We start from the raw sequence: 24,412 nt of genomic DNA on the forward strand, positions 1-24,412 counted from the left end.
AAGGGAATAACAAAAGTTGTACGCCAAAAAAAACCGAGATAAATGCACGGACTCGGAGAAATGATAATGCGAATGCTGAGATAAGCAGAGCCCTAGACCTGCAAGTGGCCGGTTAAGCGAGAATGTTGCGAGTGTGGGCACATCCGAATTTCGAGACAACTCTTGGACAATTGAACTCTTTCGACAACCCCTTCTCGACTCATACCCCCTGTCGACCGTGAGTGTGCAATCTACAAATATTACAGAGCCGCGACGCTGAATTTTTCATCTCGCAGAATTTCGCCATGGCCGATATCGATGTCAAGGTCGCTTCGTGGAAGCTGGTTGAGGTTGGCCGCCTAGTGCTGATCCGCAGCGGCCCCTTCGAAGGCAAGCTCGCTGCCATCGTTGAGATCGTGGACCACCGCCGTGTATGTGGAATTGCCCTTTGAATCCGGAAAATACGAATTTGGAGGATCGGATTTTCGGAGATATTTTGAAGGAAATTGTGTATTGACTTGCGATTTTTCTCAGGTCCTGGTCGACGGTCCCTCCACCGAGGAGAAGAAGATCGTCCCCCGTCACGTTCTTCCTCTCGCCCACGCCACTCTCACCCACTTCACCATTCCCCAGCTCCCCCGTGCTGCCGGTACCGGTCCCGTCAAGAAGCTTTGGGCTAAGAACGAGATTGATGGCAAGTGGGCCAAGAGCTCCTTCGCTCAGCGCACCGACCGCTCCGAGCGCCGCAAGAACCTGTCCGACTTCGAGCGCTTCAAGGTTCTGCGCCTCCGCAAGCAGGTACGTCGAAATATTGAACTGGGGATTATTCCGGCACATCAATGCGCCTGGGTCCACCCGATCGGATAATCTGGGGAATTGAACAGTTTAACTAACATTTACAACTCCAGGCTCGCTACGAGGTCCAGAAGTCCCACGCCAAGGCTCGCGCTGCCAACAAGTCATAGATGATTACGAGGTTTCGGTGCATGGGTTTGAAGGAGGTGTCCTGGAAGGGTTTCCATTGCTGGTAATCTGGCAAAATCGCTGTACGCATTATCAATGAACAGCAAAAATGATTCAAAATCCTTGATATCCCGGCAAAGGGGCCTTTTGTTATTTGGTTTTCCTCTGGCTCTGGACTCATTTTATATCCCCCAATTTACGGGAAATAACTGGCTCTACAACAAAAAAAAATAGAACGAGCTGCGTAAATACATTTGTAATGACCTGGAAACTGTATTTATATATTTATATCTTGATCTAGATGAGATCTATAAATTATTAGCCAATCTAGTTAAGAATTGGTGATGTAGTTCCATATAGGGCAATGTGTGCTGGGCGGGCAGTCTGGGGTCTCGCTAATGATTTTCGGGTTCGGTCTGGCGCACAGCTACGCACCTTCAACTTCAACAAAATCCATCCTCATTCCCAACAGCTTGATATTTACCTTTCAGGTATGTATGACTATTCACTCGACTGAATTCTAGCCTTTTCAACATCAAATTCCGCCCTTTCCCGAGTGTTGTGCGATTCGTGGGGGGCCCAATCTTCAATCACCTCCCACCATGCCCGCTCATACACCATTTAACCAGCCTTAACAACATTGCGAACGAAACAACCCAACTAATCAACTATTTTTTCGGTTTCTTCTTAGGCCCCTTTACACCGCAAAAATGGCTGATACCCGCGTTGAAGAAATCCATGATGACGAGGTCACCAAGACCGTCGAGGAGAGCTCTGATGAGTCTGGCTCCGAGGCTGGCGATGAGCCCAACATCCCCGCCGGTGCCTCCGTCGCCGTCCACTCCCGTGGTGAGAAGAAGGCCCGCAAGGCCATTGGCAAGCTCGGCCTGAAGCTCGTCCCTGGCATCACCCGTGTCACTCTCCGCCGCCCCAAGAACGTACGTGATCCCGATGCGACCGTCATGAGAATTTCTACCCCACCAACTACAGTTTGACATCGATTGTCAACCGCAACACTGGATACCAATCGGTTCCGATATGTTGGTTATACTCAATGCGAAGATGCTAATTATTGGAATTTTAGATCCTCTTCGTTGTTAACCAGCCCGAGGTTTACCGTTCCCCCAACAGCAACTGCTGGATGTATGTGGAACCCAATTGAAGTCAATCCATGTGTGAATGACCTTTACTGAAAAACTTTTAGCATCTTCGGTGAGGCCAAGATTGAGGACCTGAACTCCCAGGCCCAGGCTTCCGCCGCTCAGCAGCTCGCTGCCTCCGAGGCCGCTGGCGACCACGCCGGTCACGACCACGAGGAGGTTCTCGGCAAGGCCAAGGCCCCCGAGACCGACGATAAGAAGGAGGATGAGGAGGATGATGGTGAGGAGGTTGATGAGTCCAACCTTGAGTCCAAGGATATCGAGCTCGTTATGGCACAAGCAAACGTCTCCCGCAAGAAGGCCGTCAAGGCTCTCCGGGAGAACGACAACGATATCGTTAACTCCATCATGGCTCTCAGCATATAACGAGCGACCGTATTTAAGGTTCTGTGAGGGACTTGGGTTATAATGCCGGATGGAAGATGTCTTGGTATGCTGTCGCCCATAGTGTACACAATTAGCCCAAAAAACAATTGAACCCATGATTGAGTCAACCAATCATTCTATATACTTTGTAATATTCAGAAAATAAAACCTATCTATAAGTTATATACAATAATCAACACAAGCACGCTATAATTTGTCTTTTGCCTGGACAATACACGGTGGATTTCGGAATTGGAATCACGTGACCAGAACAATCCAAACCTTCCGGGTCGCTCCTCGTTCGGCACCTCCCTGCACATTGAACTCCCCTCTCTTTTCCCCACCCCTAACCTCTATCATACCCGTCACAATGGCTGCTGTATGTTCTGCTCCTACTCTTCGACATGACAAACCCTTGTCAACCTATCCGGATGACTCCCGCTAACTCCCTTCACCCGAAAACAGCGCAGCGCCGCTCTCAAGATCGACTGGGCCCAGGTGTCGACCTCCCTCGGCCTCCGCGGCCAGACTGCCGTCTCCCTCCAAGCTTTCAAGAAGCGCAACGACGAGGCTCGCCGCAAGGTCCAGGTCCTGTCCGAGCAGCCCCAGGCCGTTGACTTCAGCCACTACCGCGGCATCCTGAAGAACAAGGCCATCGTCGACGAGCTCGAGAACCACTTCAAGACCTTCAAGCCCGTTACCTACGATGTCAACCGCCAGCTGAAGGCTATTGATGCCTTCGAGTCCCAGGCTGTTCAGAACGCCGAGGCTACCAAGGGTAAGGTTGAGGCCGAGCTGCAAAACTTGCAGAAGACCCTGCAGAACATCGAGACTGCCCGTCCCTTCGAGGACCTCACTGTCGTACGTATTATCTGCTACAGACCGCTGAGTTGGGATCATTACTTACATGTCTGCTTTTTTAGGACGAGGTTGCCGCCGCTCAGCCCGAGATCGACGAGAAGACCGCTTCCCTCGTCTCCAAGGGCAAGTGGATGCCCCCTGGCTACAAGGTATGTTCTGACTGTCTTGCTGAGAGTACTGCGTCTATTTCGATACTTATATCATTCCCTTTTGTAGGAGCGCTTCGGCGATCTGTCCGCCGTTTAAGCGTGGACTCTTGTGGCCTCAAATCCGCTTTTTTATTCCTCGCTCCATCACACTACGTGATCATGACTTTTGGAGCCAAGATGGCTATTCAGCCAGTGTGTGGTCAGATACCTCCGATAGTGTGGTGGGGAGGTTGGGATGTGTATAGAAACAATACATTCTTCGTTTCTGCGTTCATTAATGAATTCTACTGTAAACCTATACTCTCGCAACTAGCTCTATCTTCAGGTAATCAAGAAACGGGGGTAGGTCTAAAAAAGAAAATACCTACGATTAATAGACACTCGAGACGTCTGATATATATCCAAGCAAGCTCTCTCCATGTGGATCGAGTGAGGATATATTGCGGAGTATCACGCGAAATTCGGTCCTTTTTGAAATTCCGACAAGAACTAGATGGCAATACACATATTCCAGTTCAGATATAACAGACGATCAAGGCATCATACATAATCTTGATGAGGAGCTCTCTAGCTGGTCTTGCCAAGACACGCAGCTCACCTCAATTTACCCACTTCTCTTCTACCCCTCAGTAATAGGCCGGGCAATTTTCCTTTCAATTCTTTTCATTGGAGACTGCACTCGAAGCGGTGTCAAGTGCCTTTCCTACAAGTCACGAGGAGACACGAGGACATTATGCGAAGTGTGCAGTCAATATCGTATGGACTGCGTTTCCATTGAGATCAACAATACCCGTATCTGCTCCTCCCTGGACATTTACAAATATAAGCACACCGTGTCATGCACAAGTGAACATCTTGCTTCGAGCTATACAAAACCACATCACCACTAGACGCACTGCTGCAAATGGGCCCAGGCCCTTCCGATCCGTTGGCCGACCACCCGTGCTCGCGCCTTGAGTCACTGCCCGTGGAAATCCTGCAGTTGATATTTCTTCACAGCCTTGAAGTGAACCTCCCTCGCGCCTCGCCACGTCTCGGCCAAGCATTGTCCACTCCATTACTCTATACCTGGCTCATTCGGCTTGCATTCAGCAGTCCCAATTCTGGCTCGCGAGAGGGCTTCTTTACCCCGGATTTCCTACCCCCACCTTTGGACTTCTGGGCTCTATCCTGGAAAGACCGCCAACAATTACAGACTAACCTGCTGGCATGCCGGTGGTGCACATTTCCCCTGTTCCGGAGATGCCAGCGGGAGTACATTGCCCATGCTATCCGACGCAAATGTGTCGGTTTGGTCTTCCATCCGGACGACCAAGCAGTGCTGTCAAATCTGGACCCACGTTTTGAAAATCTAGAATTCTGTGACAAGGCCGTACTCGGACGGCGTGGTAAAGGAGATCTGATCATTCCGGCGCAGTTAAAAGACACCTCGCGCCATACTGTCGACCGCAAAGTCGCAATATGGTTTCATTTTGGCGCTCTCCAAATCCGTAAACCAAACGAGATATACCATGAGAACGACATCTTCCGGCTGCCATGCTCAGTGTCCATTGGACCTGGCCGCATTCCGGATAAAGTCTTGCGCTCGCCTTGGTCAGATTCGCAGTTTGAGTTCTTGCAGCTGCTCTCTGCGGACTTCTACCTGGATGAGGATGAGGCTAGACCAGACCGCTCTTCTGAGATCACATATCGTCTCATTCGAACGCGCAAGATCGAGCCTTTTCGTCGATTGCTGAGTTTACCGGTTCGCGCTGGAAATTGTCGTGTCCTTGCTCGCTGGCCGCTACAGCATTCACATTATTCCCTCATCCGGCGCTATGGGAGTGGACCTGGGGATCCGTTTGCAAATGTGATTTTGAATGAGCGTTGGGATGATATCCCTACAGATGCAAAGCAGGATTTGTTGCGATACGTTGAGTCGCCCTCGCCGAAAGATGGGCATTGATATGGTTTCTAAGACGGTTATATATCTACGACTTCATGTCCGTTACCCCAAACACCTACTGTGTGTATATACAATCCTCTACAATTTATATCTATCATCTACAGAAGAGAACCAATACACATTGTATCGCAAAGTTTGATTCATGATTCGAAATTAAAAGCTGCGCCGCGGGGTATAAACTCCAAGCAGATATGACAAAAGAAAATTCGCGCTGGCATAACAATCGTAGAACCCATAGCCAGCCCTTCTATCCCCGGGGTCGATAGGTGTGTGCAGACATGGTTGGTTTCGCGTTTCGCGTTAAACTGCTGATCGACGACCCCGTCTGCGTTTTCCACAGGTGCCGCAAGTCAGACAGGAGATAATAACATCGATGACTGTGACCACACCGCTGATGATGGCGTGACAGATGGAGCCGACAGCGTTGACAATGGCCATGAGGCAGCTACCGATGGCGCGGAAGACGCTTTGGATCTGGAGGAAGGTATTAGTTGAGTTCTTTCAAGTAGATGGTAGTTCACATACGCAAGAGACGACGGCACCCATATTGAAGATGAAGAGGTGTTCTTGGGGTTGTTTTGTATCAAGGGAGTTTGTTTATTTCGGTTTGTTGAGAGTAGACTCCGAGCTGGATGAAGCGTGGGTATGGATAGTTGGATCACTGAAAGGGTGCATATTGAAGATAAAAAGTAGATGGGGAGGTTGTTTAAATAAAGAATGGCAATGACGATTATCTTTTAAGATGGAAATTTCTTATTTCTTGTTCAGATACGTAAGTGGTGTCCAAATGAGGCTATTGATAGACAAGTTCGTGTTAGTGAAGCTTTTATCTTGCAATCATAAAATGCAAAAGTGACGTCGATGGAGGAGCTATGACAGAATTTCCAAGATTTGAAGAATGAGAGAGGATTTATGGATTTATTTTATGTCTTAAAAGGTCCAAAGGTACCAGGGGTCTGTCCAACTGGTCATTCCGTCATTTTGAGTAGGCCCATTCCTTGATTTTGGAATTTCAAAAGCAAATCTATTTACATTGTAGGATTGGGATAATGGATTTTGACTAAGTTTATCTAGCTGTAAGGATAGCTTTTCTAATTCTAAACCTATCCATGTTGAACCCGTGGACCCTTGAGAATGTTCGAATGTTTTCTGTTTCTGGTTGTTTCTGCCCGATAACTTTTTTTATGACCCTGACGTCATTTTATAATAGGCTAAACCAAATTCAGCAACAGAGCGGGGTATATCATGTGATACCATGTGACTTTCCAGCCCTCCAGTGCCAAGCCCTAACGCCAAGACTTTGTCTGTCGGGTTCTTTTCCGCCAATCAGATGGGGACTAAGCCTCGGACCTTGCTTATAACGTTGTATACTTCATATGCTACTTACAACATACTACTGAATAGTCATCATACACAATTCTGAAATGATTGAGATCCACAGATTGATTTATTCCTGAGAAAGTGCAATTGCTCCATGAGCCCACCAAAACGCGAAGATGAAACCGTGACGGGGACAAAGCTTGCTCCGCGTGAGCCGGCAAGCAGTTTGAATCCTTCCGCTACAGCCAAATTGAAGCGTCGACCAGGTCGCACCTTCAAGAACCCGATTCGGAGCAGTTCATCTCGGTCCTCTCGGTCCTCTCGGTCCTCTCGATCCACTCGATCGAGGTCTGGCCCCTACGACCGTCCTTCTAATTCGCCCAGATCCGGACTCTCGCGCCCGCATACTCCCCATAGAATGATGTCCCTCCTCGAGGCCCTCCCCGTCGAGATTATCGAGCAGATATTCCTGCACTCCCTCAACCTAAACTTCCCTCGCGCTTCGCCGTTCTTATCCCGCGCCCTATCCGGCGAACATATCTATCGCGCTCTCATCCTCCTTGCATTCTGGAAAGATTCGCTCGACTACCCCCGTAGCAAGGCCGTCGAGCGCATGATGGTTCCGCTCGACTATGTTCCTATCAAACTAGATGAACGCGCTCGCTTACAGGCAGCCGTCTTCAAGTGCAGGTGGTGTACCGTGGATCGCGTGCGCGAGCAGGTCCCGACAATGCAGATCCTGACTCTTCACCGTCGCTGGATCAACGCGGGTATCGTGACGAATGAAGAAGAGCAGGCCGCTTTTGAAAAGTTCCTAGCACGCAAGGATGACAGCGTCCGCGTCTTTCATGGCAGGGGTAAACCAATGAAGGAACTCGCTAGCATGCCCCCGGAGTTCTTCCAGATGGCCCCGAACGCGTTGAAAGGCCCCCACGAATACAAGCTCAATATAATGCCAATGGTTACCACCGAGCTCAAAAATCTGGACGTGAGATTGACCGTCAATCTCCCCGCATTGGACCTGTGCGAATTCCCACCCCATCTCCTGCGAGGCCGCAGCAATGGTTTCCTTCCAGAAGACGTTGCTTTCCTGGAGATGCTGCGCATGACCTCGTGCAATTGGATGCCTGAAAAGAGCTCCTTGACACCTTCGACCCTGACCAAGCTCGACCGCAAAGCCCTGAACGAAGGAATCCAGAATGCAATCCGTCACCAGAACTTCAATGCCATGCTCTCCCTCCTTAAAATCGACGAGTTCATCTTCCGCTACAAAGCAGAGAACCAAGGTCGTGGGGTCTTCTATACAATCCCGCCTGAACACTTCCTCGCTGTTACCCGCACTGGCCGCGACAAGCCACATCTAAACTTGGCTTTCTTCGAGACTCTCTTCCGTGCCAGTGCGGAGTCTTTGCCTAGCTGGTCGTCGGAGATCACGAAGTGGACCGTCGATAATATGGAACTCGCGAAGCAGAACCCGAGTGTATATAACCAGATTAATGGTAAGTTTGCGCGCTGGTTGTCGGATTTCCTGCTGCGTCTCCCTGCGCAGGTTGATTATGCTAGTAGTTACCCGAGTGGTCAGCTGTTCTGTTGTGGTCATTTGGATATTTTTGACCTTGAGGGAGGCCGCTTCCTTGATGAGGTCCTTAAACCATCCCGTGAACCATTGGGAAATTGGCTGATGGAGAGTTCGTTCCGGACCGAGGATTACTGGCTGAAGAAGTTCGGCCCTCCTCTTCCTCCATCTTGAGTAGTCTTATGAGGACGTTAGCGCTATACCCTGGTTCTAGATCTCTTGATATAATATAGAATAATATAGATCTGAAAGCATAATTTACTTTGAATTATATATTCCCACGGCCGCAGGTATCATCCATAGCAAGATGAACTATGTATAGTACAAACCATCGATATGAAACAAGATTGAAATGATTTGTTGAAGAACAAACCCATTACATATTCCTCAACAATCTCAAAATACCAGCAATGCGCCCACCCAGCGTCAACTGATATCCTGTCTCAACAATACCCTTACACATCTCCCAAGCCGCAATCCCTCCCTTGGCGCCCGAAGCGTCCTCTCGGTTCTGAATAGGATAATCCAAGCGTGGCGGGATACCAGTGCCAATCAAAGTAGGGAATCGATCAACGCAAATAGCCTTGATATTGCACAGACCGCGCAGTCCCTCCTCGCCCGCAAAGCGGCCATATCCAGATCCACGGACGCCGCCAAAGGGCATTTGCACAGCGTAAAAGGTGCCGAAGTCGTTGACCGCTACCATTCCGGCGGATATTTTCGACACGCAGGCTTGTACGTCTGCTTGTCGGTGCCCGAAGACGCTAGCACCTAGTGCGTACGGTGTTGAGTTTGAGATGGCGATTGCGTCGGATACGGATTCGGCGCGCATCATGAGGAAGACGGGGGCGAAGAGCTCTGTTTGCGCGATTCGCATGTCGCGTGTCACGTCTACTAGGAGAGTTGGTGTGAAGTAGTGGCCGTGTTGGTGGACTGGGTGTTTGTATTCGGTGCCGCCAACGAGAAGGCGTGCGCCTTGCTGCACAGCTTCCTTAATGAGTGTCTCGAGGTTGGCGAAGGAAGCAGGTGAAATCATCGCACCGACGTCTGGGGTTGCGGTGTCGAGGAGGATCGAGCCGAGGTGGAGATTTTGAATGCGTGGCGTTACAATTTCGATGAGTCGGTCGTATGCGGTCGGGAGGGCGATGACACGTTCGATGCCGATGCAGTTCTGGCCAGATGATTGGAAGACACCGCGCATGAGGAGAGACGCGATGGAGGACAAATTGCGGAGAGTGCGAGAGTCGTCCAGGATCACGGCAGGGTCTTTGCCGCCTAGCTCGACACATACGGGGATAAGTGATTTGGCTGCTGATGCGCAGACGTGGTGGGCGACGGGCCGGGATCCAATGAAGGTCATATGTGCGATATCAGGGTGCGAAGTGAATGCATTGGCAACACCAGGTAGACAGACTAGCGTGTGGACCAGATCGCGCGAGTGGCCACAGCTAGAGAGCGCGCCGCGCACCATCTCGAGGAAGTAGATTGCAGACCATGCAGTTTGCTCAGACGGTTTAACAACGATGGCATTACCGGTAAACAGCGCGCTGATGATCGGACCAATGAAGTTATGTAACGGGTAGTTCCAAGACACACAGGCACCCACCACGCCCAGGGGTTCGTATGTGACCGTGTTTTTCTTGTACATCATCAGGAGGTTCGTCGGCCGTCGCGATGGAAGCAGTGCCTTTTCGCCATGATCGATTGTCCACTTGAGCTTCTCCACCGTTACGAGGATCTCGCCGAATGAGCCGTCAACTTTTGTTTTACCCGAATCGAGGCAGCATGCAGTAATGAGGTCATCTTGGTGGTCTAGGATATATCTGCAAGATGTCAGTTGGACAAGCCTTATGGTGCCGTGGGCAAAGCGCAATGGCTTCATAGGGCCGGGCAAATTTGCCAATCCACATACTTCAACAGCGTCCGGAGAACCTTTCTGCGCTCCGCAAATGTAGTATTAGCCCACTCCAGCTGAGCATCTCCCGCCGCCCGAATGACTCTGTTGACATCTTCGACAGTGGCGGGCTTGATTCCGTTACCAAGCACCCTCCCATCGGCAGGGCAGTAGCTCATAATCAATTGATGGTTCCATTTCTGTGTAGTAGATCAGAAGTTAGCCTAGGGACAAGAAAATGAAGCCACAAGGAAAGAATTCTGAGCCAAATACAAGGCTTGTCCACTCACCCCCCGAGCCTGGTCCTGCAACACCATTTTCTGCTGCCCCTGAACCTCATCCCACGTTTTGATCGACCCGCTGTTGCGCACTTCGGATGGGATAGGAACATTGAAAACGACTGCTGCCTCTTTCCGGCTTTGGAGGTAGAGGTACCCCACGTACACGGCGACAAGGGAGGTGAACGCGACTCCGATGTACGGGGCGTACTCTGCCGACCCGGGAGGCGCGTAGGCCTCCAGAAGACTGCACAGTGCTGGCGGAATGTGGGAGGCCAGACAATCCATGGCGGGAATCGGTGCAATTGGGCAACTGGAAAGTGCAGGGAGAGTAGCGCGAGTTCCTGGAGACCCCGGGGCTTTTGTGTTTGCGATAAGGCGATAACCGCACTAAGTGTCCAGTCGTGCCATACAACATTAAACTGATCATCTAGAAGTATCATTAGACTTAATTTAGGAAGTTGATACTTGTGTCCAGCAATAATAATACATTTGTATTGAGAGCAACATCAAGATGATAGATAGATAATAATATAAAGTACATATATAGGACTTAAAGCGGTTTATCCTCCTCATTTCGTAAAGATTCCACCTTCATTTCACATAATTTCGTTGTCATAAATGCGTTCACTCATCACTTGTTTCGTCGGAAATCGAACACTCGCTTTCCTCAGTCTCCTCCTCGGAGTCCTTGTTCGTTCTCTTACGCTTACCAGCCGAGCTGATGGCAGCTGCTTTCTTCTTAGAAACAACAGCCGGACCATTGCCTTTGCGCTTCCCATCGCGAGTTAAGAGGTGATCAATAACACAGCCGTCATCCCAGCCAGCACTGGACTCGCCTGTAGCAGCTCGGCACCGGGGGCAGGTCTTCCCATGCCGGATGAACAGTTGGTGAAGCGAATACTTCAAGTGGTCGGGGATGCGTACTTCCAGGTGGCTGAAGGCGCTTACTTCGTTTGCACGCGCAGGAATCCACCCGAGCCAACGGCAGAGCCGGAAGATGTGGGTATCGACGGCGAAACACGGCCGCTGGAGGCAGAACAGGATCACACAGGCGGCTGTCTTGGGTCCGATTCCGGGGTACTTGATCAGTTCGGTCATGGCTTCTTCAGTGGAGAGATTGTGGAGGTGATTTAGAGAGAGGAAGTTCTGATCTGCACAGGCAATCTCATATTGCTTGTCCTTTTCAGCCTTCTCAGGTACCAGCTTAGACATTGAGTCATTCTTGGACTCAGAGTTTAACAATGTAGCTCGGCGCGCCTGATTGTCCTTGTGGACCATGTCAAGAATCGTCTTGAGGTTCTTGCTTTTGATGTCGGCTAAGCCACCACTTTTAATTGCTTCGAACACATCTCTCACGGTAGCCTGTCGTACGGCATCCCAATTCACACTGCCCTTGCCAATGCCTTCTGAAAGAATGCCGAACCGTTGGACAAGTCCACCGAAGGCCTTAGCGGCATTGGTACCAGTGGTGGCCCCGCTGAGAAGGGTACGGATTAGGGCATCCAGAACAGATGGGACCTCACCACATCCAGTGACTGTCAGGGAGGGTTCAGGGATGGTTGCTGGTGCAGTGAATACCCCATGAATGCTGGATAACAGCTGATTGACATCTTCACACTCCTCGGCGGTTGGCCGAACTAGCTCGGGAAAAGGAGAGATACCGGGCGTCAAGCCATAAGTATTCTTCTTGGGCTTCCGGCCGGTTGGGGTAGTTGGACACTTAGGTTTTTTTTCCAACTTGGTTGTAGCTTTGTCCACAGTATCTTGGAGCTCAGTAGCGAGATTGTGAACTTGTTTGCCCTCTAAAGTTTGGTTTTCCTTGTCAGACTTAGCAATTGGGACTGTAGGCTGCACTGTTACAGATAATGGGACTGGCGCAGATCCTAGGTTGTGAGGGAGTTCACCAAACAAGGCTGGGCGTGACACTGGCTTCTCTTGCTTGATTTCTAGATTGGGATCATTGGAGGATTTCAACTCAGTGATTGTGTTTGTTTTGGGCGTATTTAGAGTATTGGGGGCATTGGAAGTGTCAGTTTGATTGAGACGCTTTCGTTTGTTCACTTTAGTGCCTGACTCTTGAGTGATGGAAGTGCTGTTTCCCTCTGCAATTAATGCAGCAGCCCGTGCTGCAGAGCGAGTAATGCGGCGATCCATGGTTGAGAAGATCCAGTCAGAAGGCCGCAAGTATCGATTTCAATGTTGCACAGGTAGCAACGTGCACGAGAACTGAAAATAGATACAAGATATATCTCGAGGTATATCAATTTTAATTTTAAATCAATGGGTCTGTCGAAGATGTGGAGGGAATGAGATGATGTTACTGGGTAATGGCACATACACGTGACTTGCCTATTTGGGGATCTCAAACTTAAAATTAATGAGAAAAAACAGCACTTCAACAACATGGGAACATTGTATTTATTTTATAGCTTCATTAGGCATTATTGACAAGTGTATATCTCAAGACACCGGGTATTGGTTTAATGCATTTCCACATCATTTCCACATCATTTAGCGGCAAATCAGCCACTTAGCATATATGCTCCCTCAAACAAACGCCCGGACACCCAATGCAAATTGCCAAACGGTGGAGAAAAAAAATTTTAAAAAAATTCACATTTGCTCGTAATCATGCCTCATGGTCAGCCTGGTTGTGGATGCTGATATCCATGCGGTCAGAGACCTTCGGATTCGTTTGGTCTTCGGCGTGGTCAGCCTTCTTGGCGGCACCAATCGCCGACGACTCGTTTTCTATGGCAGGGATGATCTTGCCATTGGTGTCCATAGTGACTCCATGGGCAGCAATCTGGAAGTCGGTCATGTTGGCAAAGCCATTGGTGACAGCCTCCTTGGCCTTGTTAAGAGCCTTGACCTTGCGGCCTTCGCCACGGACGGACTCTAGATGTTCGAAGTACCCGGATGAAACGGGGGTAATGTAACTACCGCAGAACACACCAACCTCGAAGTTTGTGGGCTCTTGCTGACCATTCTCACGGGCAACCTCGGCGCAGGCGTCCTTGAGGTCAGGCAGGGTTTGGAAGACAACCGCCTCTGCGCCAATGTGCTTGGCGATGGCCTCCGAGTTTCGATTGTGAGCAACCAGCTCTTGAGGAGACGCAAGATCGATACCATAGATATGAGCATGTGTGATCTCCGGTGCGCAGCTGGCAAGGTAGACCTTCTTGGCGCCGGCTTCCCGGGCCATGTTGACAATTTCACGACTAGTAGTACCACGCACAATACTGTCATCAACCAGCAAGACGTTGCGGTCCTTGAACTCGGCCTTCATGGCATTGAGCTTGCGGCGGACACCTCTTTGCCGTGTCTTTTGCTCCGGCATGATAAAGGTGCGGAAGACGTAACGGTTCTTGACGAAACCGTGACAGTAAGGCTTGTTGAGGTATAGTGCGACATTAGTCGCGGACGTAGTCGCCGTTTCAGGAATGGGAATGACCACGTCAATGTCCTTGACAACATCGGGACCCAGAACATCGAGGACACGTGCACCGAGACGGTCACCCATGCGTTGCCGGCTACGGTACACACTGATGCCATCCATAACAGAGTCAGGACGAGCGAAGTAGACAAACTCGAAAATATCAGGGGCGTAGGCCTTTTTGGGGGCCACCTGACGGAAAACCGGCTCACCACCCTTGGCGATAATGACGGCCTCGCCAGGTTGGATGTCACGGTGGTTGCTGAAGCCCAGTTGGTCCAGAGCCACTGATTCAGAAGACATCATGTAATCCATGCCAGGTCCATCCAAGGACTGACGAGAGCCCAGAATGAGGGGGCGGATACCGTATGAGTCACGGAAACCCAAGATACCAAACCCTAGATGGCGAGTTAGTACTGTGGACTAGAGGACACCACAAATGATTGATAACTTACCAGCAAGCATAGCAGTACAGGCCCATCCACCCTCGCAACGTTTGTACATGCGACTCAAACTGGCAAAGAGGTCCTCGTGGTTGACACGAGCCTTCTTGGTCTCGCTCAGCTCATCGGCGAAGACGTTCAGCATCAGTTCGCTGTCACTATCGGTGTTGATGTGACGGTGGGCTTCAAGGTCAAGGTGCTTCTTGAGATCCCCGGCATTGATCAGGTTACCGTTGTGTGCAAAGCAGATACCGTAGGGACTGTTCACGTAGAACGGCTGGGCTTCGGCGTTGGCACTGGATCCTGCGGTCGGATACCGCAGGTGACCAATACCCATGGAACCGGGCAGGTTGGTCACCTTAGCACCTTCCTGGAAGACCTTGGCAGCCATGCCGTTGGCCTTGAGTTGGTAGATTCGACCACCAGAGGCGCATGTTGCAATACCGGCGGCATCCTGACCACGATCTGTGATACAAAACCTTTAGTCTCGCGGTCGCAGGTGTATATATTCTGGCCGGAACTCACGTTGGAGAAGGTAAAGTGCCTCGTGGAGATCCACGGCGGCCGCAGACGAGGGGTTCGCCTGGATCAACGCAATGATACCACACATCCTGACGGAGGGTAGGCTTTCTGGACGAGGAGAATTAGTACCAGTGTTCATCCATTGTGAATTCACAGTGCATAGCAAGATTGCAGTGTCTCAAATCAGTTAAGGTGTTTATCCGCAACAATTGTTTAGGAAGTCTAACATCTATAAAAAACCATAGATCATCATGAGAGACATTGGGGGGAAGCTTGAATAAAGCTGAAAGCCAAAAACAAGAAAACCATGCCACTTACCAAAACCAGATCACGTAAAAGAATGAGGGAAGTTCAGAGAATGGTCATCACTAGAAATGAACACCACCCCAAGAAGACAGAAAGAGGGAGAGAAATATTCCATGGCAGTTGTGTTTCTTCTGTGGTTGTGCCCCACAGAATGAAAATTTCTCGCCCGGGCCGACTTCGGGGGGACGCCCCGGGGGGAGGGGAGCTGACTCATATCCTGAGTAAGCACTGACCACCTGACTTTGCCCTAAGTACTTCCCGAACAGGCTAAGCGCTCTGATGTTGATGCATACAACCATATAGTTACCTGGATGTAAGTATACACCAACTTGGAAGGGACATGCTGACCTTCAATGAGATAAAAAGATGAATACCATGCCTTTATATCAGTCTTTCATGCTTCACATAACAAAATACCCTCTGCTTTGTTGACCAAATAGAAATACGTAGACATCCTTATTGCTTCAGTTGGAAGTTGTTATGTATAGAAGATCTGGCAAAGCCTTCCGCTACTTCTCTTCAAATCAGATTGTTATCTGAGGCAAGTTATGTTTATTTGCGATAAGCTGATATCGAACACCTGACTATAGCAATATAAGTGTTTTTGAAGTCATCTTAACCTGAGACTCTGTTAGATCCCAACACCCTCCATCGGTTTGATATCGGCACTTGTTTTCCTTTCATCGCCTTGATTTCAAACCTGGACTTTGAATCCTCTCACACACCGAGTATGGAAGACTTTCATCGCTCAACCATGGCACCAATGGCTGGTGTTAATGATCGATCCCGTATTTCGGTGTCTCCCTTCGGAGACCCAATCCCTGTCAGCACTGCAGAGTTTCGCGCAGTAACTCATGAGCCAACAATGCCTGACGACGACATCATCATGTCGGATCCGTCGGCGATCTTTGACCCTTCACCCATGAGGGAGACCAGCCATACCTCCGAGAATATGCAGGTCGTCATCGACCTTACTTGCGACGATGAGACCAACCAGGCCATTGAAGACTTGACCTCTGACATGGCGCACGTTGCAGCTCCGTCCGCCATTACCCCTGGCGACGACTCAGCAAGTGGTCAATCTTCCGGCAACTCATCTGTCATTAGCAACCAGTCCGCGAGCCGCAGCCCAACGCCAGAGACGGTACAGCAAGAAATACGCATTGGAGGCATTGCGTTCAAAGCCGGAATATCTCTGGAGCTTGATGATGGCTCTTTTATGCGTGTCGAGGACATGATTCCTCAGCCTCACGACCTGCGCTTTTTCGGCCGTCGCCTTTACCGTACCACTCACCCCGAAGCCAAGACATATCTGCCTAAACTGAACGATGAATTGGTCTGGCTCACTCAGAACACCGATCACGTCAGCATCAGAAAAGTTCGGCGGGTTGTGACCATTCGCTTCACCAACTTTCGGACCGATTTTAACACACCGGGAGAAGATCTGACTTGCCGGCTGAAGCTTACCATTCGCCAGGCCGGAGTCGTTATCGTGCCTGGCCATGCACCTTTGAGCGCAGAGCAGTGTGCCATTGAATGGCTGACCTTGGCTGAATCAGACCCAGGATATGGTAAGCCGGCGAACGTGCTACGCTACGAATGGAGAGGCCGGACTGCGCCATTTGGCGAGGCTAGCTCGTCGTCCTTGGCCATGGATCTTGAACGACGGGGTGTGATCGATTTGACTGCCCCTGAACGTGCATACACCTTTGGTGACGCGTACTGTGGCGCTGGTGGTGTGTCTTGCGGCGCTAAACAGGCCGGCGTGAAGCTCCAATGGGCCGTTGATATTGACCAGTATGCACTGGAAACATACCAGTTGAATTTCGACGACGTAGATGTCGAACATTCCGATTTTTTCAGTTTCCTTACCAACCGTCCGGAATTCTTGCGAGTCGATATTGCACACTGCTCGCCCCCCTGCCAGACTTGGTCTCCTGCTCATACTGTGCCCTGTCCTCGCGATGATGCCAACTCCGCGTGCGTATTTTCGGCTGGAAGTTTGATTCAGGAGTCACGGCCCCGTGTGTTAACCATGGAGGAAACTATGGGATTGCCGCAACGATTTCCCATCATCTTTAATCGGGTTGTACTGGACATGGTTGAATTTGGATATTCTGTTCGCTGGTCGGTGCTGGGGTGCGATGAATATGGTGTGCCTCAAGAGCGGAAGAGACTGCTTCTCATTGCCGCTGGGTAAGTGAAGCAAAAGGCGAAGCTTTTCATGTTTCCAATTCTACGTATCTAACTACTCATAGCCCCGGTGAAGCTCTGCCCCATTATGCCCAGCCCACTCATGGCATGCCTGGTCACGGTTTACTTCCCCGTGCGACCATTTCATCCACCATTGACAATATTCCTCCTGATGCCGACGACCACAATGTTGAAGGGGCCTTGGCGCGGTGGGCTCTGAGCTACCGGCCCTCTTTTGATCGCAACTCTCTGGCCAGGACCATCACTTGCGGGGGCGGCGAATACAACTACCACCCTTCGGGCACTCGGCCTTATACGAATCGTGAGATGGCGCTCTTGCAGACGTTCCCTCTAGACTTCCAGTTTACTGGGAGATTCATGCGTAAGCAGATTGGGAATGCCGTGCCCCCGCTCTTCGCTAAAGCCATCTACGGAGAGATTGTCAAGTCTCTGCGTCAAACTGATACGGAGGAGGCCAGGGGAATCATTCACTGATTTATCGGTGAGAGCGATGGCGAGGGATATGACACGAGAAAGGGAGTGAAATAGGATGAGATAGGGGAGTTGGGGATTAGGATTAGGAATGGCCCTCTGGGTGATGATCTGCGTCCTCACGTGCAGATCAGCCGAGGGCGAAGGGGTTCTTCTGAGCCCGGTGTGAGTTCCCATCTAACGAAGATTTTATTCTTTACTCTTTGTACTTTCCTACACATTCGGACCACGTATACTCCGATTTCGCTACATATTGTAGCTATGGTCTGTTGCTCTCTTGTTTACATCCGATACTCGGATTTCCGCTAGGGAGCTCAATAGACGGTAATGTAGCAATAAACTTGGCCAATTGAAAGTAATAATGCAATTATTGGCCTGTCAAGCTCTAGACAAGCCCACTGAAGGTAATTAATCCCATAAATAAGGGAATAGAAGTACGAAAGGAGAATGAAGTAATACCCGACTGTAACCGACCCTCGGCAGGATGAAGTCAGCTAGGAACTCAACCCCGGCCATTTTCTCCCTTTTTCCCCAACATTCCTCCTTTCGTCCATTTGTTTTTAAATAAATCATCCCCCCCCTCCTCAATTGTCTTTGGTTCCTTCAATTTCCGATATTCCCAATTCTTTCATTATGTCCCTGCCCGCAGTGAGACGCCTGACCCACACGTCTCCCCGCACTTTGGCCCGCATCTCCAGATTGCCCACTTTGGCTTCTTCTCTCTCCATTACTCCCCGTATCTCTGTTCCTCGCACTCCCCGCTTCTCTACAATGGCCGCTCGTCAGTCTGCCGCTCCGGCGGTTCATACAGATAAGTCCTACGACCCTGAAATTCAGGATATGGCTAGTTACATCCACGACTACAAAGTGGATTCCGACTTGGCAGTAAGTTAGACACGGTTACACGAAGCATTGGTGAATTCTAAAATTCGTCTACAGTTTGACACCGCCCGATTGGTGTTCTTGGACACCCTTGGCTGTGGATTGGAGGCTCTGAAATTCAAGGAGTGCGCAAAGCTCCTTGGCCCCGTTGTGGAAGGCACTGTTGTCCCCAATGGTACCCGTGTTCTTGGCACACCTTACCAGCTGGACCCCGTCAATGGTGCTTTCAACATTGGTGCTATGATTCGCTGGCTCGACTACAATGACTGCTGGCTCGCTGCCGAGTGGGGTCACCCCTCGGACAACCTGGGTGGTATCTTGGCTGTGGCCGACTGGATCTCGCGCACAAACCGCGCCGGTGGAAACCTTGGTAATGGTAAGATCCTAAAGATCCATGATGTCTTGGAGGCCATGATCAAGGCCCATGAGATCCAGGGTGTCCTGGCTCTGGAGAACTCCTACAACAAGGTCGGCCTTGACCACGTTGTTCTCGTTAAGGTTGCGACCACCGCTGTCGTCTCCAAGATGATGGGTCTCACCGAGAAGCAGACTGCCGATGCTATTACCCAGGCTTGGGTGGATGGCCAGTCTCTCCGTACCTACCGTCACTCGCCTAACACCATGTCGCGCAAGTCGTGGGCTGCCGGTGACGCCTGTCAGCGCGCTGTCAACCTGGTTCTCAAGGTCCAGAAGGGCGAGGGCGGTCTCCGCACCGTTCTCTCTGCTCCTACCTGGGGCTTCTATGATGTCCTGTTCAAGGGCAACAAGTTCCAGTTCCAGCGCCCCTACGGCAGCTACGTCATGGAGAATGTCCTGTTCAAGGTTTCCTATCCTGGTGAGTGCAAGAATATTTTGCAGAAATCGACACTATATAAGAATCCACAACAGCTAATTTATCTTCAATAGCCGAGTTCCACTCCCAGACTGCCATTGAGGCCGCTGAAAAGGTCAACGCCAAGCTTGCGTCCATGGGCAAGAGTGCCAAGGACATCAAGGAGATCACCAACCGCACACACGAGGCATGCATCCGCATCATCGACAAGCAGTTCAAGGAGATGGATAACTTTGCCGACCGTGATCACTGCGTGCAGTACATGGTTGCCACTATGCTCGTCTTCGGCCGCCTGACCGCTAGCGACTATGCTGACGGCTCGGAGGCCGCCACCTCCCCTATACTGGAGGAACTCCGCAAGAAGATCCGCTGTGTCGAGGACACCAAGTTTACCACCGACTACCACGACCCCAGCAAGCGCACCATCCCCAATGCGCTGACCGTGACTTTGAACGATGGCACCGTCCTTGAGGAGATCGTCGTCGAGGCTCCCCTGGGCCACCGTCTCCGCCGCGAGGAGGCCAAGCCCGAGATTCTGGCCAAGTATAAGCGTCACATCGAGGCGCACTTCGACCAGGCTCGCGTTGATAAGCTACTGGAGCTGGGCTGGAACCGCTCTGAGCTGGAGAACTACGATGTCGACCAGTATGTCGACCTCTACGTGAAGGATAAGATGATTGCCTCCTCGTAATCATTTGAATGAACGGGTGACCTGGTGTACTTGCTGGATATCACACGTTATGACGAACATACCCTTTTAAATATCGCAAAATTGTATAGAACTTATTCAGTGTTTCTTCAATATTCGTCCATCCACAACGTAACTACACGTATATCTCCTTTATTCTCACCCCGAAGCCCCTGGTGTGCACTTCACCCCCAAATTCGACGGGGTATTAGCACAGAGCACCTCACTGCCCCCAAATGGCGCCTTAACAGTATAAGCACCAACCTTGACATCACATTTTCCGCCAGATCCGCAAGAAAGACTGCCGGTAACAGCCTTATACTTCCCACTCGTCGTTCCACTGAACTTGTCAAAAGTGATACCAGTCAACTCCGAATTTCCAGGATGATCCACACAGTAATCAGCCTTTTCTCCATAGCAACTTTGAATCTGAATCGCATAGTCACATCCATCAACCACAACACCTGTGAAGGTAACATTGCTCACAGTTGAGATGCCATGCTTTCCACCGGAGGGATATGTCTTGATACCGGCCGCCTTGGTAGAGTCAATCATTGTCGCGCCAGACACGTACACGTTCTTAACTGAGTCGGCGGAACTCTTCCCCAGTGACCCAACGGAAAGTCCGTGGCTCCCAGTGCAGGTAATATCCGTGACTGTAACGCCATTTGCACCGGGCTTGAATGCCACGCAGTCATCGTCGTTCTTCACATGCACGTTGCTGATGACGACGTCTGTACTGGCACCGATGTCGAAGCCGTCTGTGTTCTTCGGCTCACTCTTGCTCTTGGATACGGCGTCCATTTCGAGATCAGCAAAGATCACGGTCTTGGTGTCACCCTTGACGGAGTTGAAGACGTTAGGTGGGTTCTTTTGGCGGAGGTTTGAGACCTCGATGTTAGAGCCACCAGTAATGTACAGCAGGGTTGGGCGGGCGTAGCTGCTGTCTCCAGCGAAACGATCCCATCTATATATAATATTAGTGAACTGAAATTATAGTATAAAAGGAAAGCACGTACGCATTTTGCCCATTTCCGTCAATCACTCCACTCCCAGTCAAAGATCGGATCTTGAGTCCATTAATATTCTTGATATCGATCATTGCTGTCTTTCCCTCCCAGAAATCAGTCGACGAGCTGAATTTCAAGAGCCCTTCTATCTGGAAGTCACAGCCAACACATCCCGCAAAATCTAGTACGCTGTTTAGGTAGTAGGTTTTGCCAGCGGGAATGACTATAGTGCCTCCCTTGCCGCATGAAGCAATTGCCGATTTGATAGCAGGAACATCATCAATTGAAGGAGATCCACCTGCTGCTGGCGTGCAAGGCGTAGCACGAGAATTAAGAGGTATGCTGTCTGATAGGGCGAGAGAAGTGAAGAGCGCAAAGGCTGCGAGGGATTTTGTTATCGACATGGTGCAATTGTGTCACAGCTATAGCCTGGGAATAACGGCGTATCGAGTAAATTTATAACTTTTCCCAATTTCTGTATTCCCCTTTTCTCCTCCCAATCTGTTTTCCACTTTTGCACGTGGGAGACTCGAACGTTTTGGCAACGGAGAAAATAAGACAACCTGAAACACCTCCGCTCCCTCCGCTTTGGTGTTAGCCCCGTCATTCGAGGAATATTTTTCTCTGTACTGAACATCATTTCTTCATTCTTCAGCAGCAATTACCCAATAAATTGTTATCCGGTGACCCTTCGGTCTTGATTTCCCCGGGTATATATATGATCTACACTGCGTGTACTTCGTACACTTCCCCTGATCGGGTTCCGCAATGTCAGGAACTCTAACAAGTATCCAATTGACGTGAATGAGACAATTGATATGCTGTGGATAAATTGCCAAAGTAAATCCACATCCGAGTACTCCGTAACGACAACTATAGCCGAGGAAAGGATCCCATTTATGGAAATACCTCGGAGTGGAGAATAGTATGTCTCATTAGCTATAGCTCCGGTGGACTCACATGGAGCTTCGCCCTTGAAACGAATTTTGTATGACATTTCTACTGCATATAATATCTTTGAAAGCCCACATGGCCCGATAATCATTCCCTTCTTTGTGGTAAAACAACAATCCCTACCAAATGCATCTATACAACGTCCTCATCACAGCCCTCTCCATTGGGACGGGTGTTTTGGGCGCCCCCGCCGAGCTAGCTGCTCGCGCAAGTAGATCTAGCGCCCCATCAGGTTGCTTGACAGTCGGCTCGGGCGGAAAATACTCGAAGATCGGCGATGCCCTGACTGCTCTCGGCTCATCCTCGGCGGCCGCTTGTATCTATATTGCAAGTGGCACGTACAAGGAACAGCTTACTATCAAATATCCCGGTGCTCTGACTTTCTATGGTCAGACTGTTGATACGCAGACGTATAAGCAGAACACTGTTACCATTACCCATACCATCTCCTCGCCTCAGGCTGGGTCACTGGATAAGAGTGCTACTGTGAATGTTGTCGCCGATGGTTTTAAGATGTACAACATCAATGTGGTGAATGGGTACGGGTCTGGTGCGCAGGCTGTTGCGTGAGTATTCATTCCTTGCCTTGATATTTGAATTATTTACTAACTATACTAGACTAGTTGGCAATGCCAATAGACTTGGCTTTTATGCATGCCAGTTCCTTGGATACCAGGATACCCTGTATGCCAAGTCGGGAACACAGTACTATGTCAACTCCAAGATCCAGGGTAAGTGATAAGTCATTTCTATAATATATATTCATCTCACGATGTATTAATCATTCCTAGGAACTGTGGATTACATCTTCGGCGACGCCTCTGCCTGGTTCGGAAACTGCGACATCGTTTCCAACGGCCCTGGCTATATCACCGCCAGCTCACGCCAGACAACCACCGACACGGCCTGGTATGCAATCGACAACTGCAACATCAAGGCTGCGTCTGGAACTAACATCGATGGCGATGTGTACCTTGGCCGCCCATGGCGAGGACTTGCTCGCGTTATCTACCAGAACTCGAAGCTGGGTAGTTTGATCAATCCCAAGGGATGGGCGACAATGGCGAAGGATGCTACACCATTGTACTATGAGTTCAAAAACTCTGGAGATGGGTCGGATACTTCTGCGCGGCTGTATGAGACTCCCATCTCGGCGGCAGTCACGAAGAAGACAGTTTTGGGCAGTGACTATGGTAACTGGATTGACTCAAGTTATTAGTTGAGGGTCTACTTTGTGGAGATGTATTTTAAATTGACTTGACTGATAGTACTTTAATAGTGTGTTGTGCATATATATTTTGTACATAGTCTTTAATCCCTCTGCTCATAAACATAAGGCAACAACTCGTCAATAGAGACAGATTTCACCTCCACACCCTTTTGGACAATAACACGAATCCCAGGGTGTAAATCATACAGCACCTGTCGACACCGACCGCAGGGATTGAGAAGAACTCCATCATGGCCATCTTCCCCAATGGCAACAATATGCGATAGACGGGGAGCCCCGGCAGCTGCCGCTACGCCGAGAACCACGAGCTCGGCACATGGTCCACCTGTGAAGTGAAATACGTTCACGCCGGTGAAAATTTGGCCATTTTCTGACAGGGCTGCGCTGGATACGCTGTAGATATCTGACTTGGGAATCGCATTGATTGTCGTTCTGGCGATCTCGACGAGATTGGTTTCTTCGGGAGTTAAGTCCATGGTGACGGATGGATTCGATGTTTGTTTTTGATAGAGGTATGTGTGGTATAATGAGTTGTCTTCGATCAGGAGAGTATGGGTCCAAATATGAGTAGAATTTGTATATATTTTGGTAGAAAAAAGGGGGAGCAATGTAGAGGTTGTTTCCATAGTGGGGTTCCGAAATAAATTTCCTATTCCGGTGCCCGATTGTTCAGACTTGTTTGTGAAGATGAGTGTCTACATATGATCTTTATAATTTCGTTTACTTCCTGGTGTAAGAAGATGGCGTGGAAAGATAATTAGGAGGAACGTGTTGAGTAGATTATCCAGTGATGGGGTAGGTTAAACTACGCCATGAAATTGCCCATCGGAATATACTCCTTTGTACCAGGGCAGCAGTGATCATAGTTTCCTTTTTATCATGATTGCATATAGGTACATAAGTGAGGTCTTAATATGAGACCTATTTGG

General features: G+C 49.9%; 13 protein-coding genes across 13 annotated transcripts; 8 read left to right on the plus strand and 5 right to left on the minus strand.

Moving 5' to 3' along the window:
* Nucleotides 1–284: 284 nt before the first annotated feature.
* PGRI_069240 (60S ribosomal protein eL14) lies at nt 285–944 on the plus strand (the record flags this gene model as incomplete). The annotated part of the gene is made up of 3 exons (XM_040794638.1): nt 285–410; nt 514–777; nt 888–944. 3 exons carry the CDS (start codon nt 285–287, stop codon nt 942–944), a joined length of 447 nt encoding a protein of 148 aa, XP_040648969.1.
* A 708-nt stretch (nt 945–1,652) lies between these two features.
* PGRI_069250 (nascent polypeptide-associated complex subunit alpha) lies at nt 1,653–2,468 on the plus strand (the record flags this gene model as incomplete). The annotated part of the gene is made up of 3 exons (XM_040794639.1): nt 1,653–1,880; nt 2,027–2,085; nt 2,147–2,468. The coding sequence occupies 3 exons, from the start codon at nt 1,653–1,655 to the stop codon at nt 2,466–2,468; spliced, it is 609 nt and encodes a 202-aa protein (XP_040648970.1).
* A 370-nt stretch (nt 2,469–2,838) lies between these two features.
* On the plus strand, nt 2,839–3,575 carry PGRI_069260 (F1F0 ATP synthase subunit d; the record flags this gene model as incomplete). The annotated part of the gene is made up of 4 exons (XM_040794640.1): nt 2,839–2,847; nt 2,934–3,329; nt 3,392–3,478; nt 3,546–3,575. The coding sequence occupies 4 exons, from the start codon at nt 2,839–2,841 to the stop codon at nt 3,573–3,575; spliced, it is 522 nt and encodes a 173-aa protein (XP_040648971.1).
* An 807-nt stretch (nt 3,576–4,382) lies between these two features.
* On the plus strand, nt 4,383–5,423 carry PGRI_069270 (uncharacterized protein; the record flags this gene model as incomplete). The annotated part of the gene is made up of 1 exon (XM_040794641.1): nt 4,383–5,423. The coding sequence occupies one exon, from the start codon at nt 4,383–4,385 to the stop codon at nt 5,421–5,423; it is 1,041 nt and encodes a 346-aa protein (XP_040648972.1).
* Nucleotides 5,424–6,897: 1,474 nt separating this feature from the next.
* PGRI_069280 (uncharacterized protein) lies at nt 6,898–8,493 on the plus strand (the record flags this gene model as incomplete). Its single annotated transcript, XM_040794642.1, has 1 exon — nt 6,898–8,493. One exon carries the CDS (start codon nt 6,898–6,900, stop codon nt 8,491–8,493), a length of 1,596 nt encoding a protein of 531 aa, XP_040648973.1.
* A 202-nt stretch (nt 8,494–8,695) lies between these two features.
* On the minus strand, nt 8,696–10,779 carry PGRI_069290 (aldehyde dehydrogenase family protein; the record flags this gene model as incomplete). The annotated part of the gene is made up of 3 exons (XM_040794643.1): nt 8,696–10,142; nt 10,232–10,413; nt 10,504–10,779. The coding sequence occupies 3 exons, from the start codon at nt 10,777–10,779 to the stop codon at nt 8,696–8,698; spliced, it is 1,905 nt and encodes a 634-aa protein (XP_040648974.1).
* Nucleotides 10,780–11,118: 339 nt separating this feature from the next.
* PGRI_069300 (endonuclease III domain-containing protein) lies at nt 11,119–12,648 on the minus strand (the record flags this gene model as incomplete). Its single annotated transcript, XM_040794644.1, has 1 exon — nt 11,119–12,648. The coding sequence occupies one exon, from the start codon at nt 12,646–12,648 to the stop codon at nt 11,119–11,121; it is 1,530 nt and encodes a 509-aa protein (XP_040648975.1).
* Nucleotides 12,649–13,123: 475 nt separating this feature from the next.
* On the minus strand, nt 13,124–14,983 carry PGRI_069310 (amidophosphoribosyltransferase; the record flags this gene model as incomplete). Its single annotated transcript, XM_040794645.1, has 3 exons — nt 13,124–14,328; nt 14,386–14,838; nt 14,899–14,983. 3 exons carry the CDS (start codon nt 14,981–14,983, stop codon nt 13,124–13,126), a joined length of 1,743 nt encoding a protein of 580 aa, XP_040648976.1.
* Nucleotides 14,984–15,931: 948 nt separating this feature from the next.
* Nucleotides 15,932–17,889, plus strand: PGRI_069320 (DNA cytosine methyltransferase; the record flags this gene model as incomplete). The annotated part of the gene is made up of 2 exons (XM_040794646.1): nt 15,932–17,397; nt 17,460–17,889. 2 exons carry the CDS (start codon nt 15,932–15,934, stop codon nt 17,887–17,889), a joined length of 1,896 nt encoding a protein of 631 aa, XP_040648977.1.
* Nucleotides 17,890–18,657: 768 nt separating this feature from the next.
* PGRI_069330 (putative 2-methylcitrate dehydratase) lies at nt 18,658–20,291 on the plus strand (the record flags this gene model as incomplete). The annotated part of the gene is made up of 3 exons (XM_040794647.1): nt 18,658–18,771; nt 18,826–19,603; nt 19,675–20,291. 3 exons carry the CDS (start codon nt 18,658–18,660, stop codon nt 20,289–20,291), a joined length of 1,509 nt encoding a protein of 502 aa, XP_040648978.1.
* Nucleotides 20,292–20,447: 156 nt separating this feature from the next.
* Nucleotides 20,448–21,702, minus strand: PGRI_069340 (putative extracellular exo-polygalacturonase; the record flags this gene model as incomplete). The annotated part of the gene is made up of 2 exons (XM_040794648.1): nt 20,448–21,255; nt 21,308–21,702. 2 exons carry the CDS (start codon nt 21,700–21,702, stop codon nt 20,448–20,450), a joined length of 1,203 nt encoding a protein of 400 aa, XP_040648979.1.
* Nucleotides 21,703–22,378: 676 nt separating this feature from the next.
* On the plus strand, nt 22,379–23,471 carry pmeA (putative pectin methylesterase; the record flags this gene model as incomplete). The annotated part of the gene is made up of 3 exons (XM_040794649.1): nt 22,379–22,818; nt 22,871–22,983; nt 23,044–23,471. The coding sequence occupies 3 exons, from the start codon at nt 22,379–22,381 to the stop codon at nt 23,469–23,471; spliced, it is 981 nt and encodes a 326-aa protein (XP_040648980.1).
* Nucleotides 23,472–23,563: 92 nt separating this feature from the next.
* Nucleotides 23,564–23,959, minus strand: PGRI_069360 (cytidine deaminase family protein; the record flags this gene model as incomplete). Its single annotated transcript, XM_040794650.1, has 1 exon — nt 23,564–23,959. One exon carries the CDS (start codon nt 23,957–23,959, stop codon nt 23,564–23,566), a length of 396 nt encoding a protein of 131 aa, XP_040648981.1.
* Nucleotides 23,960–24,412: the final 453 nt, after the last annotated feature.

This window comes from Penicillium griseofulvum (assembly GCF_001561935.1).
Source record: "Penicillium griseofulvum strain PG3 chromosome Unknown contig_92, whole genome shotgun sequence".
Taxonomy (NCBI): domain Eukaryota; kingdom Fungi; phylum Ascomycota; class Eurotiomycetes; order Eurotiales; family Aspergillaceae; genus Penicillium; species Penicillium griseofulvum.